The sequence below is a fragment of the Labrus mixtus genome, chromosome 8 (assembly GCF_963584025.1).
Source record: "Labrus mixtus chromosome 8, fLabMix1.1, whole genome shotgun sequence".
Lineage (NCBI taxonomy): Eukaryota > Metazoa > Chordata > Actinopteri > Labriformes > Labridae > Labrus > Labrus mixtus.
In genome coordinates this window covers 8,245,658-8,263,510 of record NC_083619.1, presented here as the reverse complement: position 1 = coordinate 8,263,510, position 17,853 = coordinate 8,245,658, and the positions used below count along the sequence as shown (strand labels likewise).

Below are 17,853 nucleotides of genomic sequence, written 5' to 3'. Positions count from 1 at the left end.
AAAAGAAAGGACGGAGAAGTGAAACACAGTTAACAAGACCACAATGCTCTGAACTCTCCTAGACTTTTCCTGCATTAAAGTTGAGGCAGAGCATGTTGAGTTTTTTTTTTTGGAGGTGTGGGGTGGAAGTAAATGTTTCTGCTTTGATCATTTCAGCTTTTTCTCATTTTCCAAAGTTGCCTACCTCAGTTTGAAGCCCCTGAGCGGAGTTTTTGGCCGGTTTTGACTGGAATTAATCAGTTATGCCTCTTTATGACCTACAAAAGCAAACGAGACAATCAGCAACAAGATGGATCATATCTTTGTTAATAGTGCCTGAAACCGCTGCCTACCGTGGAGTAGGTGGCAGGCTAAGAGATTAACTGCACTTTTACATTTTAAAAAGCAGGATGAGATTTATTGCTTAAAAACACGACTACTTATTGTACTGAACATAAATGGCAAATAAATGACTAGTCCAGTTAGTCCACAGAGTCGCCAAAATCAACACAAATCAAAAGCTCTTAAGTTTATTTGTGGTACTGGCTAACTTTTCACAAGAGGTGAGATTGTTCTCAGATATAATGTCTCCCCACTGCATGCTCATGAAGGTTGAAATAAAACAGTTTTTGTAGTTAGTCAACAGACAAGAGGACAAGCAACATTTCTCCATACGTATGTGCTTTATTGTGACATTATTGGCAGGGGAAAAAGTGCAGATAAATGAATGACTTCACTGTAAAATATATTCTCAGAACAAAGTGCCGATCTCTCTCATGACTTTTGTGTTAATAGTCAAAAACGGGAACATATAGACAATGGAAACCTCAATCACACCATCTGAAGTGATGATCTTTGGCCTGATTTTATGAACTCTACCAAACATCTGATTAAAAAAAAAAGAAAAACAGACATTGCAGGTTAGTTTCAATGAAGCCTTTTATTATGGAAAGAAAGAGAAACAGTGATGCTCAGGATGACAACACGCAAAGTAAGCCAACAAGAACCAACAAGTGTTAAAAAAGAAGAAGCAAATATTTAGAAAATAAAATGCACAGTGACTTGAACTCAAGAGTTGTAGAACTTTGGTGTGAAATCAATAAAAAAAATGATGACTGTGATTATGAGTGAGGTGATACACAAAGAAACACTGTAAGGACGCACAAACAAGACGTCTGTGCACGCACACACACACACACACACACACACACACACACACACACACACACACACACGTGTATGTCCCCTGATAGGAGAGACGAGACCTGACTGAGATTTATCACCAAAGGCAAGAGAGAGAGGAGATTACAGGATGAGAAAAACAATGAATACAACGGATCATAGGCGACTTTTTAAAACCAAATACTGACAAACGGTTGGTAGAAAAATATCACAATGATACAAACAACGTTTTCAGAGAAAGGTAAATCATTGAGAGGTGGAGGAAAGTCTTATAAAAGGACATTGCACTGAAACCATCTTCATGAGCTCGACACTCACCACCAACACGTATTACGAAAAAAAAAAAAAAAGATATTCTGATACGCCTGAAGGAGCAGCAGCCTGACGATGAGACAGAAAAATGTCGGGAATCATGAAGTTGTGTAGGTCTTTACAAAAAAACATCATGACCCATAAACCAAGCAAAAACAGCCAAATAAAGCTGAAAAGATTTCATGCTTCATTAGCTCGTTTGTATTTCCTTACAATGTTTGGTCACCCGACCTGCCATATACGCTCGCTTCTTTACACTCCATAAAGTAAATGCTAATGAGAAGACGCTTAAAGTCGTAGATGTGATGTTGGAGTAAATGAAGAAACATTGCTTTGTGCCTCCACAGGCAGTAAGGCATCAACGCCCTGATGAGGTTCTTCACAGTTCTTTTGCAGTGCTCCCGTATTGTTCCACTTTTAGCCGGCCCCTTGCATGTCGATGGACCAACACGGAGCACTGAAGGTTTGGAAGGCGTCTTTTTTTTTCTTTTCTTACTTTCTTCCAAAACAGAAGCTGATATAACTGTGGCAATGACGTTCACTATACAAGGTTGTTTGGCTGATGTTGCTGAAATAAAAGAGCAACATTCAAGTTGTTTCAGTATTTTGATTCTAAAAATAAAATTAAATCAAACTTCTTTCTTAAAAAAGACCAAAATTATTTGTCTAATTTTTAGGTCAAATTATAGAGAAAGAAAAAGTTAAAAGTTCAATAATTAACACTTAAAGTCATTACCATAACTAAGCCAGCCTGCACTGTCAACCAAACCTCTGCTGGCGAGCTGTCTCAAGTGCTCCGGACACCCAAACCAAACACTCGGGTTGGAAACTTTCCCCCGAAAAGGTTATTGCCATGGTAGCTAATGTTGCAGCATTGGGTTTGTGTGGCTCCTCTCAAGACGTAGGCACTGAGGTGAAGAGCAGTTAAAGAGAGTCTGGGAAGGTAAACACCACACGCTGTCTCCACTGGTTTAAACAACGGCCATCACTGGATGTAAATCAAGAGAGATGGTGTGATTTTAACGCCGTCCAGACACTGAACTATACTCCCTTAAAGACACCGACCTCATGAAAACATAGAAACATGGCACTCAACCCATTTCCTGTAAGATCTGACCATTTGAAGAAAAAAGAAAAAAGGGATACCTTTGCAACTGTGTACAATTCTGGAGGAGGATAATCCCCTCGCTGTGAAGCTGCACCTCGTGTGCCAAAGAAGAAAGAAAAAAAGCAGCGGGCTAAAAGTTAGCCGTATGATAAGCAAGACAAACGAGGAGCTCGTAACATTAAAAACCGTACTAATGTATTTGACAGCTATTTGTCAAAAGAATCAAACCTAGAATGATATACTTACTAATGGTTTTAGATGTAAGCTGAACCCCTGTAAAAGATATGAAGCCTGTTCAAAACAACGTCCTTATTTGGCAGTTCATAAAATGAGATGAAGGAGGGGAGGGAGAATCATATGAGAGACAGAAATAAATGGCACATTTTATCTGAGCATTCAGATCAAAACTATCAAACGCAAAGATCTACTGTAAAGGTCGGGCATAAGGTTCACAATTGCAAACGTACTCCTTTGCCTGAAACAAAGTAACTAGTTCTACATATAATGAAATCAGAAAGAAACAAAGTCACATCTAGATAATGGCACAAGCATACTGGGAAAATAAAGAGAATACTATGGAGACTTTTACCCAGCGTTTGATGTTCAAAGAAAACCAAAGTCAAACTTGTTTATCAAGATATTCTGTGTCCACTTTAAAGCATATTGTGTGTCAAGACAGGAGTACTCTGGAAATATGCCATGTACAAAATATCTCCCTATATAAACAACATTCACACAAGGCACTTCATTCGGTAAGAAAAGAGAATCACAGTCCTTCCTACGACCAGAAACTGCCTGCATAGCAACAATACGAGGACTAAATCTTCTCAGGCTTTTGTGTGGTACCACAAAAGAAGTTTCCGAAAAAAAAGTTGTTTCCTTTTTTTTTTGGTTTCATAACAAGCACTTCACCGAATAGTAAAACTTTGTTGGTTTGAAAATAAAGACCAGAGTTCAATCCTCTTAGCTTTTTGTCCCAAGTATTACCAACATAGGGCGCTCTATACACGTTCACGTGTGTCTTCTGGTGAAACACAGTGCTCCTGGGATATTTAGTGTTTGGGGTTTTTTTTTCTGATTGCACTCAGAAGGCAGCCGGTCACCAGGAAATAAGACGGGGTTAAACGTGAAGGTTTCCACAGTGAGACTCCATGGCGTCCCCTTGGGGCAGAGACAAGAGGGTCGCGTGTGGGAGGATCTGCCTGAGTCTGAGAGATGATGTGGCTGTAGAGACGGGCGGAGGTGGACAGAGAGGAAGACTGTGGTGTGTCCTGCTACCTGCCTCTTAGGTTCTGCAGGACCCCGTAAACCTCTTCCTCTTTGCTGAGTCCCTCAAAGAAAGGCAGCAGGTCCAGGAGCTCTGTGTCATTCATATCGTCAAACCAGGACTGGACCGGAACCTTTAGAGGCGGGAGACCACATTCAGTCAGCTTTTATTTTATATCAACACATTTTTATCACAAATAATACCAATGTACAAATGGAAACATACCCCAGACAAATGAATTGTAAAAGACAAATACAGATCGACTTCAAGTCACGGGGAGGACAACTGAAAGTTGCCAACTAAATTTACAATATGTAATATGTACTTAAAAATCAGAAATAAGTATTTAACATATTTCTAAATATTCTTATTCACGTTTTCGAGACCTCTGATATTTGTTTTGGTTGTATTTGGATATTTATCACAATAAATACACAAATTGTGAGCCTATTTCCACTATTACTCTGTTAACAGATGTCTGACATTTTTTTATTATGTTATGTTTGTGTTTCTTAACTTGAAATTTTTACATTTGTTTTTACTATTGTGGCCACAATTTCTATGAGCTTCAAGATGATAGAAACATTCAGGGTGATAGGAAGATTAACTGGCTGCAAGGCAGAGTATATCACAGATGCTATGACCGTTCTATTTCTGGTTTCTGACACTTACAGCGTTTTCTGGGTGGAAAATGTACGAGGCGGGTGAATTGTCCACAATGATGACGTTGCTGAGCTCTCGTCCCAGCCGGCTGAGGTCTTTGACATAGTTCCCTCTGTGAAAAACGCAGGACTCTCTGAAGAGTCGTGCTCGAAACACGCCCCACTGGTCCAGCAGGTCTGCCACAGGGTCTGCATACTGTCCAAGACAAACACACACAGAAAGTGTTACACAAACATTAGATATGTCCTGAAAGATAGAAAAAAAAAAAAAAGACAGCGATAAACTGTTGTAAAGACTTCTGAACAGATCTAAAGTGCTACACTATTATTCAAAGCAGGTAATCCTTCACAGACTTCTACCTGACAAGGAAGATGCCTCAGGGTTTACTAGATTATACAACAAGCAACACTGACACCTACTGCTGCTTTAAACTCAGCATGGGGAATATTTGCTAAGGCACAAACAGCAGGCTCTTCTCTGTCTTCTCCATTAAACTTACCCATGCATTATTGTCTAAGATGCAAAGACACACAGGAGGAGAGTAAAACAGAGGAAGTATGAAATAACAGACAGCTAGAGCAGAGGAAAAACGCAGAGCAAAACAAGGAAATATATAAAACATTGGCTCGTTAACCAAAACTCATGTCAGAATAAAAAATAAACATGTCCGAGCTCAACTCACCTTGGCAAGGCTGGCTGTAAAGAGCACACATTCAAAAAGCTCGCCCATCTTTTGAAGAAACTCATCCACATGGGGTCGCTTCAGCACATAAACCTGCAGGACGCAGCAGATTTTAGGCCCAGGTTAGAGGAAAACAATATGCATAGTTAAACACAGGTGTCAGGATTTTTTTGAGAAGGTTTTCATATCGTACAGTTCTGCATTTTCCTGTTACTTGTTTTTACATTATCAAAAATCTTCTAGTTGGTGACAACCCGACTTCACAGACGTTATTCTTACTCACAGTTTAGACGCCCCGATCTCTTTGCAAGCGACTACCACCCAGTGCAAGTAATCATGAATAGGCCGACCAGGATACACACAGCCTATCCTGGATTACTTGAACTGGATCACAGCCAGTCTCTTCAGGATCTTCACATTGAAACATTCCTGAATAAAAAGATATGCAGCCTTGTAGCATGTCTCATTATGGTCTGTGTGTAATACCTGATGAACGGTACCATCGATCTCCACTGGAACAATGAAATCAGCATTGCTGATGGGCTGTGAGAGGAAACACAAAAGAACATCTGAGGCATTCAGACTGTTGATGTAGTACCACATCTGACCAGCAGAGGTCCTGCTAGGAACACTAACTTGACATGTTGCAGATTGTCTAAACTCTTGCAGAAAGAATAATAATATAGTCCATTTATTTTCTGCCAAAACAAAGACATCACAATTTTCTTTTCAGTGTCTGCGGTCTCTCTAGTAGTCTAACCCAACAGAGAACTAGGACGCCTTCCTCAGACAGGGTGGAAAAAAAGAATGGATGAAGAGGACCACAATCATCATCATTTTCTATATGTGACAAAGCTTAAAGAGGAACTTAAAGAGAAGCATCAGCAGGCTCATCCTCTGGCCTACATCCAGCTTGCTCTTATTTTTACTGCACAATCAGGAGAGTATTATCTCTGCTGTTGTTACTTCAGCACATCCTCCACCACCTGCTCCTCTCCTGCCTGTGTTTACACAGTGATCTAATGGTTTGACACGGCTTTGACTTCAGGCCGGTTATTGTTCAGCTCTTGGGTATAAAGCATCACTTATACAACATGTATTCTTCTTGTTGCAAAGTGGTTTATATACACAGTATGATTTATAATGTTACAGGAAATAGTTATGTGAATAACATTGTTAGATTTAGGATTTTATCATTAAAATATTAAATCCAGCTGGTGACTTCTAACTAATATAAAAGTCACACTCACACTCAGAGACAGCTTTATAGCTGTTTGCATTAACAGAAAACTTCAAACCTGGAGCTTGAGCCTCTTCTTACCTTGAATGAACTGTGGACGAGCGTTTCATCCAAGTCAATCACCACACACTTTTTGCCATAGTCAGATATTATCATCTCAGGTAGGAGGTATTTGGCTGGTGGCTGGGTAGAAATAGACAATGCAGATTATGTCAGATATATGGAGAGGGGGATGGAGAGTAACAGAGAGAGAAAACCAGAGAGAGAGAGAGAGAGATTAAGACACATTTTTTTTGCGTAAATTAATGTCCAAGGCTGAGCAGAAAGCAAACACCATGTTAGGAAGAGTGGGTGACAATGCAGCTTGATAAAGCAATGTCTTAAATGATGCATTTAATAGACTCGTTCTTATCTTAAAAACAACACCCTGAGGACACTAAATAAAAACACAGGACACACCCTCTTTACAGACGCCTAACTCATAACAGGTAAAGCTGTAAGTCCAGGCTACGACTAAAGGAGTTTTAGGTAAACTCAAGTGTAATCACTCATTTAACAATCATAGGGCAATTCTGGTTTAGTAACCTCGGTCGCTATCAATGTTCAGGCCATTAATATGAACTAATATGCTTCATTTAAATCAGAAAGATCATGGGAATACGTTCAAAGTGGGGCCATCATGGCTCATGTGAATGAGATCTACATGGAGACAAAGCACCTAGAAGTATTGCAAAGTAACAGTAACTATTTTAGTCGCTGAGGCTAACTTGGTTAGCATGCTGACAAAACAGTATCAGATACAATCACACCCCTAGTTGTTTTTGGAGAACGGACAACCCATGTTTCCTACTGTATGTCTGCCCAAACATTTTCTTCAAGACATTTCTTTCATGCAAAGCATCGCTTCATAAGTTTTTTAGTCAATTTTGTTTGAATCTGCTTTCCTGTGTGTTTAAACAAGATCAGATGAGCTATGTTGCTCCCTCTGGTGCACATGATAATTCGTATGTGCATGATCTAAACAGGTTATTAAATCAGTCAGGATTTCCCCCCTGGAGATCTGTGAAGATTTGATAACATTTTTCACAACATCTCGTCCATGAAAAGGTAAGCTGCTGAGCAAAAAAATAAAGCTCTCTTATCAGTCTGGAAATGCTGATAAACTTAAAACATGATAGGATGAAGTTATGTGGGGAAAGTATGGCTCAGTGCAGGAGTTGTATTATAATACTTTTACTTTACTTCTGGCATGGAAGCACCTGATGAATTAAAATAGTTTTAAACTGAACTTGTTAGAAAGTTAGTGTCACAGTATTTCTGAGAACATACAAACCACAGAGGATCACTCATGCAGATCAGTCACTGCGGCACCACTTAAACCCACAGGTGAACATACACCTTCCAAAAGCCAGTGCAACCATCGGCTGAAAATGAACCGCAGTACGATAGCCGAGCAAAAGCTCTCTGAGGAGCACTGGAGCCCACATAGAGAGGATGTGCCAGCAGCAGCCCACTCAGCCTGCATGCAGAGGAAAAGAAATAAAATGCAATACATACACTAGGGACAGGGATGACCTCGACCTGGTCACACTATAACATAAAAGAGACAGATACACATGTACAAAAACAGGGTGAGGGGTAGGAAGGACAACAAAAAAGACACAAAAAGAGTCCACATAGATAAAAAGAAACAAACAGTGTGTGGTTGGTAGAGCAGCAGCTCACCTTGGGAGGAGATCCATTCTCCTCAACAGGTGGAGGCAGGGCGCTGGTGTTAGTGTTGTTGGCTGGGGGTTCCACATTGTAATTGCGGAAGCAGCAGAAGAATGTGCTAAAGATGCTCCGGCTCCTCTGCTTCTTTAGGCTGCTGTTCGACTGGGACGCTGTCAAAACAACAGGGAGGGGTGGGAGAGCGGAGGGTGAACAAGTGGGAATGCAAATGCTTGTCATAAAAATGTAGCAGGCTGAAGATAGGAAGAGTTTATGTTTTGTGTTTTGCATGCTGATCTGTGGATGCTGCCTGAATATCTGTGAACAAACAGTTATATGTTCGTTACAGTTTTGCTAAGTGACCACAGTGGTGTGAGCTGCACTCAATCACAACAATAGGTGAGACCTTGACAGTGTGATTAAATGGCATTAGTGTTGGTTTTGTTGCCCCAGTCTGGCAGAAGTACTGATCAGAAAATAACTCGGCTGACTGGGGTGACCTCATCAGTCACACATAGCGACAGTTTAGAGCGTGCTCGCCTCTGATTGCAAATCGCCTCTCATTCCAGGACTACAGAGCGGGGCCTAAATCAGACACTCAGCTTATATTAATAGTGACAAGTTGGAGGCTGCACAACCCTCCCTCCTCCTGGATCCCGCCCAGCCGTGGATTCCATCTCCTGATTGGCCTTGGGGTCTCCATTTTGAACGCTTGCTTACGTTTCCCATGTTTCAGCTGGCAGGTGAGTGACTGAAGCAGCCTGGACATGCAAAGAGACGAGGGGAGGGAGGAGGTGGGAGGCCCTCAGACCCACGCAGGGCCTATACAAGGCTGCATTCCTCTCCACCCATGTGCCCTCCCTTCTCTCCCCTCAGCTCACTATCAGAATGCTTTTGCAACTGAAGACCAGCAAAGAGCATTATGTCATGCCTTTAGGCATCTTTATGTTGAGCTACTTAATGCTCCTGTTCTTTAACAAAAACCCATCAGACATCTGTCATTAGAAACACATAAAGATACATAAAATGACGAACACACTTTATAAACAAAATATTAGTGAAGACAGAAGACTTTAAAACACTTTTGCTAATACCAGCAAAGCTATCCTCCAATAATAATATTGAGTAACCACAGTCTTTTACTTATAATACTTCAATTGGGTATTCCACGTGTAAACATATTCATGAATGCAGGAAAAGGTATCAGACAGCAGAGCACAGCTTCAAGAAATCGCACTGCTGGCTATTCGACCTTATCTTTACTTTTTGGAGATACAACCTCATTCACCTCCAGATAAGTTAGGTACAATACGCATCCTTTAACAAGGGGACATCCTTTCAATTTGAGTGACTTTTTAAAGAAATGTTTAAACTTGTACACGTGATAACTGAAACAATAATGATGGATAATTAAAACAGCATGTAGTTCTAGGGACATAACGATACATTCAACACACGATGAGATGTGTCACGGTGCCAATTATGCTGTTGGGTCATTACACCTAGCTCTAACATGTTAATCATCAGATGAACTCCTTAAAACAACAATACACTTAGTGGTCTCTTTAGCTCTTGCACTCACTAAGGGGAAGGAGTTTTCAAATCCACTTCCAGCACATGTTAGACATAATCAAGGACTGTGTTTTCGTGTCTTGAGCTATGCAACGTTGAGCTGTTTCACATGTTACGTGTGGTTGTGCTATTTGATTATGCACATTATTTTTGGGGCCTTTTTGTCTTTATTGGATAATGGATAGACAGCTAAAGAGAGAGGGGATATGTTGGGAGGGGAGAGAGGGGGATGACATGCAGGAAAGAGCCACGGTCTGATTTAAAATCCACAGCCGGTGGGACGAGGACCACAGACTACGTACATGGGGCGCACAACATATCTAGGCTAGGCTATCTGGTGCCCCTGGTTGTGCTATTTGTGATGTTCATCAGTATCTTCAATATTCTCACAGTCTTCCTCTGACGCGTTGTTGTGTTCACCTCGCTTCTGCACCTCTGCTTTGTAGCAAATATATTTTAAAACGAAGATTCATAGCGTAGTAAAACTGCCCAACTAGAAAATTCAAACTATCTCTAACATCATATATAACTAACTGTAACTTTACAGTAATTTACTGTGAGCGAACTATCTCTGAGGGCTGTTGTGATATCCACAATAGCTTACCATCAACAAGTCAACCACAGGGGATTGCAAGCCAACCCCCAAACACTTAATTTAATTAGGCTTCCCCCTTTTTAGATTACAACTCAACGTGTGTATTTAAAACCAGTTTATTACAACAAAACAAATTATGAGTGTGATTCCTGTGTGAAAGTAACAGGAGTAAACAAACTTATGTTCTACATGGATGACAACATGGTCTTCGCTTTATAACAACAAAATCAGGACAAATGAAGTAATCTGCAATAAAGGTCTCCTAATCCTTTGTACTGACGCCCATAGTTTTTCTTCAAACACTTTTTATCTGGAGTTTTTTTGAAAGATGGCAACATGTTAGTACCAAAATGTTGAAGGTGAAAAAAAAATAGAGAATGAACCAATCAAGAGCCATGAAGAAACATGTTATGCTCCTCACTTTTTTATATGTAGTCAATCCTCTGGTCTTTATGTCAAAAGACACATGGAAATGCCAACAGAAAGGAGGAACAGAAAAGAGAAAAGGCTGCATGAGAAACTACAACTTCTGCCCAATATTTCCAGAGAATTAACGCTACCATCTGACCCTACCCACTGGAAAATACCAAACGTTGACACAACACTGCAGCAACCACAAAATTTTAAAAAACGTACTACATACTGATTTTAAGATCCATTGCTTTCTTTGTGACATTATGAAATAGCTCTAAAGGGAAATTAACTAAATTGCTCTCTATGGTCCCCGCTGAACTTCAGTCAGAGAGGTTTGCTGAAAGATGATCATATCTGCCCTAATAAGCCAGGTTTAAATCTAAAAATAACCTAATCAGGGCCAAAGACTTCCTTTGTTAAACTAGACTTTGTCTTGTCACTTTAGCTCTGCATCCTTGGAAAACTGGGACAGTTGTCAGCCTCCTGTGATTCATCAGTACAACCAACCAATTCCTGTACACAAAGACCCTCAGACACACAGGATGTCTGAGTCATGCACAGAGCACAACTCTGCCTCAAACACACATCGCTCACCTCAAGATAAAGAGAGGGAAGATGTTTACTCACGAGAAGGTTTGATTTAAATTCAATCAGTCCCTCCAGGATTTTTCAAGATTTTCTTGACACGAGGCTTGCCCATTTCGATGCTAGCCAAGCCATACACGCAAAGAACAATATACATAATATGAAATGTTGTACTCTACTTGTTATAAAAAGGTAGATAAAAAGGGACTGAGGTATTACTGTCGCACTGCACAAACACTTTAAAATCAGCACTGACTGACATATCACAGAGCCTCTCGTGTGTGGAAACTTAACAGCCCAGGCTCTGATTGGTTAAAAAACTCAACACAAAGCACTGGGATGTGGCTTAAAAGAACGGCAGTTTTCAACACAGAAAGAGGGATAAAAAAATTACAAGAAGAAATCAGGTATTGGATTTCTTATTATGGATTCATTCAGACTGAATCAAGTCTCCACAAGAAAGTGTTGTTTGTGGCCAGAAAGAGGGACAATAACACCAGAGCCTTGTTAGAACAGAGCAGCTGTCTGCTTCACAGCAACAAAAAAAGTACAACTCTAGCATGCAGCTTTCCAAAGATATAGAAGATAAATTAACAATAAAAAATATTCTGATCTTTATACAACATTGCAGATATTGACAATATAACCAATATCCAAACAGCAAATTTGTTTGTGTTTAGCCGGCAATGGCAACTATCCAAAAAGATTCAACCAATTTTTAAAAAAGGAGGTACATAGAAAATGATATGCAAGAGCTGGAGAGGTGCCAGGGCATTTCCCGAGCACTGCCGATGTGCCCTTGAGCAAGGCACCGAACCCCCAACTGCTCTGGTGCGCTCTCTGCTTAGCAGCTTGTAGCAGCCCCACTCTGACATCTCTCCACTAATGCATGTCCACAGGTCCTGTTTGTTTGTACATGTGTGTGAGAAGCATGTTCCTATAAAATAACAGTGTAAACCCGAATTTACCCTCGGGGATTAATAAAGGATATAAAAAAAAAAAGCAAACATTATTTTGAAAGTCCAGGCATTTAGAGTAACTTCACTATACCTCTAACCTATATTTTCCTTGACTTAGCCAATGCCTTGTATTTACGCTGTGGGAGGTAACTGGCTCTTTAAATTTACTCTTATATTCTTGCAATGATATGACAGAGCTAATAACCATGTCACTGTGTTTGTCGTAATCAAAAAAGCAACAAGCCTTTTATTACAAAATAGAATGTCTATGTCTATCTCAGTCAAAGTTTTAAAATAAATTATATTTTGTATGAATTTCTGGGGGAAATTAAGAAAATTCAATAATATTAAGCATTAGGTAGCGTTCCTATTACCCCACTAAACCTGTGTTAGGAAGACCATTACACAACTTAACAGTACATCTATTTGTTTTTCCAGTTGTGATTTGACTTTACATTTGCAAGTCAAACTTCAGGATCTCAACTAAGGGATCCAAAAGAATTATAGTGTGATATGGATGACGTTACAAAATACAATGTTTACCACACTTATATAGGTCTTCAACATGTTCTGCGATTCCTTGACAACAGAGACGGGAGACGGGATGGTGTAAAGCCACCCACGCATCTCAGAAATGCATTCAAGTTTTAACTCAAAAATCTGAGTGCCAACTTTAATTAGTTGAAACACTCTTCATAAACACCCTCCCAAAACCAAACAATTTGGGCACTGAGACCACAGCCCTTTTTATCTTCTTTTGAAAACAAAGTTGTTGTCCCAAACTGAAGCAGACAGAGTATGACTACATGGATAGAAAACAGATTATTGTCATCTTTGCTGTAGTTATACTTGGCCTTGAGGTCAGTAGTGCTCTGACCAACAGGGCAGTGAGTCTATATTTAGTCTGCTGCTTGGCAGCTAAACCAGTGTGGAAGCCAGGCACATGTCCTGAGACAGTCAGCAGAGAAACACTGAGAGCAAAGGTAGTCAATTTTGTCCAGACAGTTTGGAGCCTGTTCAAGCAGCAGAAGACTACCTGTCAGATTCCTCCAGGACAGCTGCTGAGATGGGCTTCACGTTCAGTGCTTGGCACCAGATAAGAGACTATCAAATCATTGCATACTTGTAAGATAATCGCAATGACTACAGCTAGTCAAAATAATTTCATGAATCTTTTTTTTTTAATCATGGCTTCACATAAATCATAATTACGCACCACACAATCAAAGACTACAGTTTTCAAAAAAGTCTCAAACAAAAGAAAGAAAGACCAACGCTGTTCTATTCTTATAATGCCGGTAATATTTGACTTAGACCCAGGGAAAGAAAGCTGTGTGAGTTATTCTTAGGAGAAAACAGATGAGGTAGCAAACAAACACAAACATTGCTGCTCTACTTTTTAATCTAACTCAACTGTGTCCAGTATAACAGTCAACTCAGACCAATACAAGGTGCGATTTTGATGCAGCGTGTTGAATTCCTGCTGAGTGACTGTTAAGAGCTACTCAAATCTCTCTATTGGTAAACAACAATATGCAACTAAACTGTTATAACAGCTTGAAACATTTCACAAGCATAATGACTGCAAGCCTAGAATAAAGTTAATACAATGTGTCCTTAACAAACATGAACTGAACTGGTCAAAACTATTTACACTTTATTTGTCCTGCCTGCCACAAATAATTAGTGTGGGGGTCAAATCCCAATCTGCAATGATATTCCCCCTCAACTCCCACATACCTGAAATGATCCACTCAAGTTGCATTGAGTCAATGGTAGTTACTGAGGGATACCTCTGTTCCCTCAGGAGAAAGCATTGTCGTGGCTAAAAGCTTAAGTTCTCACATTACTAATGGTCTGACACGTGACGTTTGAGATGTGATACTGAAACACATCCCATGGGCCTGTGTGACCCGGAAAGTGTCAGGGTAGCCCCAGGAACAGGACTTAATGGAGGCTAGCTGAAATGATTGTGTGGATGAGATTTGGCTTGAGCTGCAGATCATGCCAAAAACTAAAGCCTGATTGATTAATCAGCCAGTCGATAATATCTATCGATATTAGCATATCAAGTGACTATCAGCTAATTTGATCTCTGTTATGCATTGATATTACTAGATGTATCCACCAGTCAAATAGCATTTCGTTTGAGTGTCCGACAGTGCTGCACATGTGTAGTTACTCTCCGGTTGAGTGACCATCTTGTCTTCATTATCTTTTCCACAAGTGTTTGATAACCACTTTAAAGGATTAACACAATAAATGTGTGTGTATCTATCACTAAGGATCTAAAATAGATCTGAGAAAGATATCGGCCGATAAATGGGTGTTCTTTTCTCTCCTCAATATTTATTTCATTTGATTTATTTAGTTCTTTTAAAGCAACACGATGTAGAGGAATATTTTCTTTTCATTTTGGCCTTTTCACAGAACGAAAATGTGAAGGAGGAAGAAAAACTTGGTATTGGCCCTAAAAAAAATCCCTTAACGGTTGGGCCCTACTAAAAAGTGTAGCCCAACCTGTATAGGCTTAAACGGGTACTGATAAAGAGAGAAGTTATCTATTTTGTATGGACTTATTTTTATGGTTTGTTATGAACTGATCAATTGAAGACGTGTCTATTCAAAACATGTCTATTCATGTCTACTCAGGAGGCTGTTTCCTTAATAAAAATACCTTAAAGCAAAAAAACTAAACCTCATTATACAGTCAGTCAACTCAAGTGCTAACCTATCGTGCTAACCCAGAGCTGCTCAGCTGTGATGCTCTGCTCCATGTGCTGAAGACAGTTCTGAGTTTATTTTAAACCATGCTCAACAAATTACTTGATGATTTATCTGTAAACATTTAGGCCAATACAGATATATCTGTTCTAGGCCAATATCAGCACAATAAAAAAAGCCATGCTGTACTAAATAGTGAGTGGAGAGATAAAAAAAGAGTGTAGTGAAATCAAGGCACTAGAAAATCACTTTGCCTCTGATATTCCCTTGTATGTGGGAGAATATTCACTTAAAATGAAGAAAGGGTTGAGATAGGTTCAATTTTGCTAAAAAAAACTATCATTACTAATACGAAACTTACAACTGGATACAAAACATAGAAAATTCACAAGAGAGCCTTTATAAGATATATGATTTTATCTCGGTAGTTACTGTTAACAACATGGGCAAACTGCAGATCAGTGAATGGCCTGTGCAAACCTGTGCATCCTGCAATGAGACCACAGAAGTGATTACTCTCTAACATCAAACATTCATATCTCGAGCAAAATACTTCACCAGACATTTTACATCAAACACCCCTGACCATGGACAGTTTTCCTCTTCCCACGTCAAAGTAAAACTTTTGCAGCCCATCAGTTTAAGCCACTATGAACTTTTCAGATTCTTGCGGTGGTGATTCATTTAATGAGCAGGAATGAGTCACCTATCAGATCATTTGTACCGTTATATGTATGGCAAGCCCTTTTAACATTTAAGTATTAGCGGTAATAGCAATTGTAGATATCAATAATTGCTTTTTGACATGTTAGAATTCCAAGCTGACATATCCACAATGTAATTTTCACTAGTAACAATTCTAATTAAAGATATCTACAATTCATTTTTCACTAGTGGAAATGGTCATTGTAGATATCTGTAACTTAATTACAACTAGCCAACTTGTGCCATTGACTTCTATTCAAATTTAATTACAGATATCTGTAATTCAATTTTTACATGTTGTAATTCAAAGTCGACATATCCATAATGACATTTTGACATGTCGCAATTCTAATTCATGATATCTACAACTCAATTCTCACTAGTAAAAATGTTAATTCATGATATCTACAATTGACAAAGTTCATTTATGATATCGACAATTGTTCTAACATTACAGACATCATAAATTAATTCTACATATCTAAAATGCAATTCTTACTAGTTGAAATTACATTATTGATATGTTGACCTGGAATTACTACATGTAAGAATGTAATTACAGATATATTGAATTAACATTTCCACATGTGAAAACTAAATAGCTGCTTATCAGCCAGACTGTTTTAATGTTAAAAGGGCTTGTTATGTTATATGGCTCAAAAACAAAGAGCTTAGTGATAACCTGGGACATTAAATGGACCAGTCATACTTGTTCTTATTCAGCGTTATGTGTGAACAGATGAAGTTCAGTCACTTTGACTTTAATGAGATAAAACTGAACTGATGCTCTATTAGACACACAGCACAGAAACGTGATGATCCTGCTCTCATAAACTTGTTGCGTAGGCCTACAAACATGTTGTGGACTGTATGTTGCAGTGATTAATGGTTAAAGTGTAACAAATAGTCAACCAGTGTCTAAACATATTGAAGCGGAGAGCTAATGTAGCGCTGGTTCACATTAACCTACTTGTCCTTACCTTTTTCCTGGTTGAAGCATATTATTTCCTCCTCCTTTGGGTTGGAAACTTGGGTTATTATGGACATGTGGTCCATTTATGCGGGTAGTTATTCCTGTTGTATTCCCCTCACTGTTACTCGTTTCTAACGTGGTTGCTAACTCCTGTTAGCTTAGCGGGTTAAGAAGAGGATGACCGTCCGGGGCTGAAGTGTTGTGTCAGCGGTGTTAGCCAGCCAAGCTAGCACGGTGTTAAAAGGAAGCCGGAGAATGGCTGTCATTTATGGCTCTCCGTATAATATCATCGCTGCAAAAGCAAAAAGCTTTGTGGGAAAAACCAACTGCGCAAACAGCTTAAAAAAACAAAAACAGAAGCAACAAAGGTGGATTTGCTAACTAGCTGAAGTTAGCAAGTAGCTTGTGTTAGCCTTGAAGCTCCGGTATCCTGAAATGTGAGGCCGTGTGTCGAACAAAACACAAGGAAGCCCGTCGGACGATTGTTCTTATCTTAAAACATGCAAGCTGTTGAACGGTAAAGTTAGCTAACACAGTTGATATGTAGCGGCCCTACAGTCCCAGTGCAACATGGAGGCTTTATGTGTTTTGAGTTGCATGTGAAGCGGGGGCACTCGGAGTGGGAGGGGGCGTTTTGTTTTCTGTGATGGATTCTCTCACTCAGCCTATGCAGCTGCTTGGACGAGGCTTCTCCAAGCTTCCTTTCCTCTTTACTGTTGTTTTATAAACTAAAGCTTTTTCTTATGAACAGAAATATACACGTAATAGAAACTGCGTTATTGAATACCACAAACCCTTTAACCAGCTCATGGGCAAACAACATCACTTTCAACAATCCGAGCAAATAGTTGACTGTAATCCAAAACCCTTAGGATAAGTGTGTGCGCTTTCTCCGTTTGTGGGTAATGTTAACAAGGCGATAGCGCCACCTAGTGTTTAAATCAGGCAAATGCTTCCATTAGATAGATCAGGGATGGGCAACTTTGGTCACAGCAAGGGCCACATTCATTTAATTCTCACTGCCAGAGGGCCAAATTGTAGAATACAAAAACGATTACAGTCAATTATGTCTCAAATTAACTCAACATATACCAGTGATCAAATATTATTATGGACATATTTCTGGTTTTCACGATTTCATGGCAGATTTCATCATGTTTTCTTCATGTTTTCAATTAATTGA

At 39.5% G+C, this 17,853-nt stretch overlaps 1 protein-coding gene across 2 annotated transcripts; it reads right to left on the bottom strand.

Annotated features, from left to right (window-relative positions):
• Nucleotides 1-639: 639 nt before the first annotated feature.
• On the bottom strand, nt 640-17,305 carry LOC132978757 (CTD small phosphatase-like protein). 2 transcript variants are annotated; one of them, XM_061044051.1, is made up of 8 exons: nt 16,678-17,305; nt 8,159-8,316; nt 7,991-8,023; nt 6,515-6,616; nt 5,680-5,736; nt 5,194-5,286; nt 4,521-4,706; nt 640-3,981 (listed from the first exon to the last, which is right to left on the bottom strand). In XM_061044051.1, the coding sequence occupies exons 1-8, from the start codon at nt 16,751-16,753 to the stop codon at nt 3,856-3,858; spliced, it is 831 nt and encodes a 276-aa protein (XP_060900034.1). In that variant the 5' UTR covers nt 16,754-17,305; the 3' UTR covers nt 640-3,855. The 2 variants fall into 2 exon arrangements, with proteins under 2 accessions (XP_060900034.1, XP_060900035.1); XM_061044052.1 differs by lacking the exon at nt 7,991-8,023.
• Nucleotides 17,306-17,853: the final 548 nt, after the last annotated feature.

Coding starts and splice junctions, on each gene's coding strand:
- LOC132978757 (XM_061044051.1), bottom strand. CDS start 16,753: ATGGACCACATGTCCATAATAACCCAAGTTTCCAACCCAAAGGAGGAG. Junction 8,317..16,677: donor ATGCTTCAACCAGGAAAAAG/GTAAGGACAAGT, acceptor TTGTTTTGACAG/CGTCCCAGTCGAACAGCAGC. Junction 4,707..5,193: donor TTACAGCCAGCCTTGCCAAG/GTGAGTTGAGCT, acceptor TGTCTTGGACAG/TATGCAGACCCTGTGGCAGA.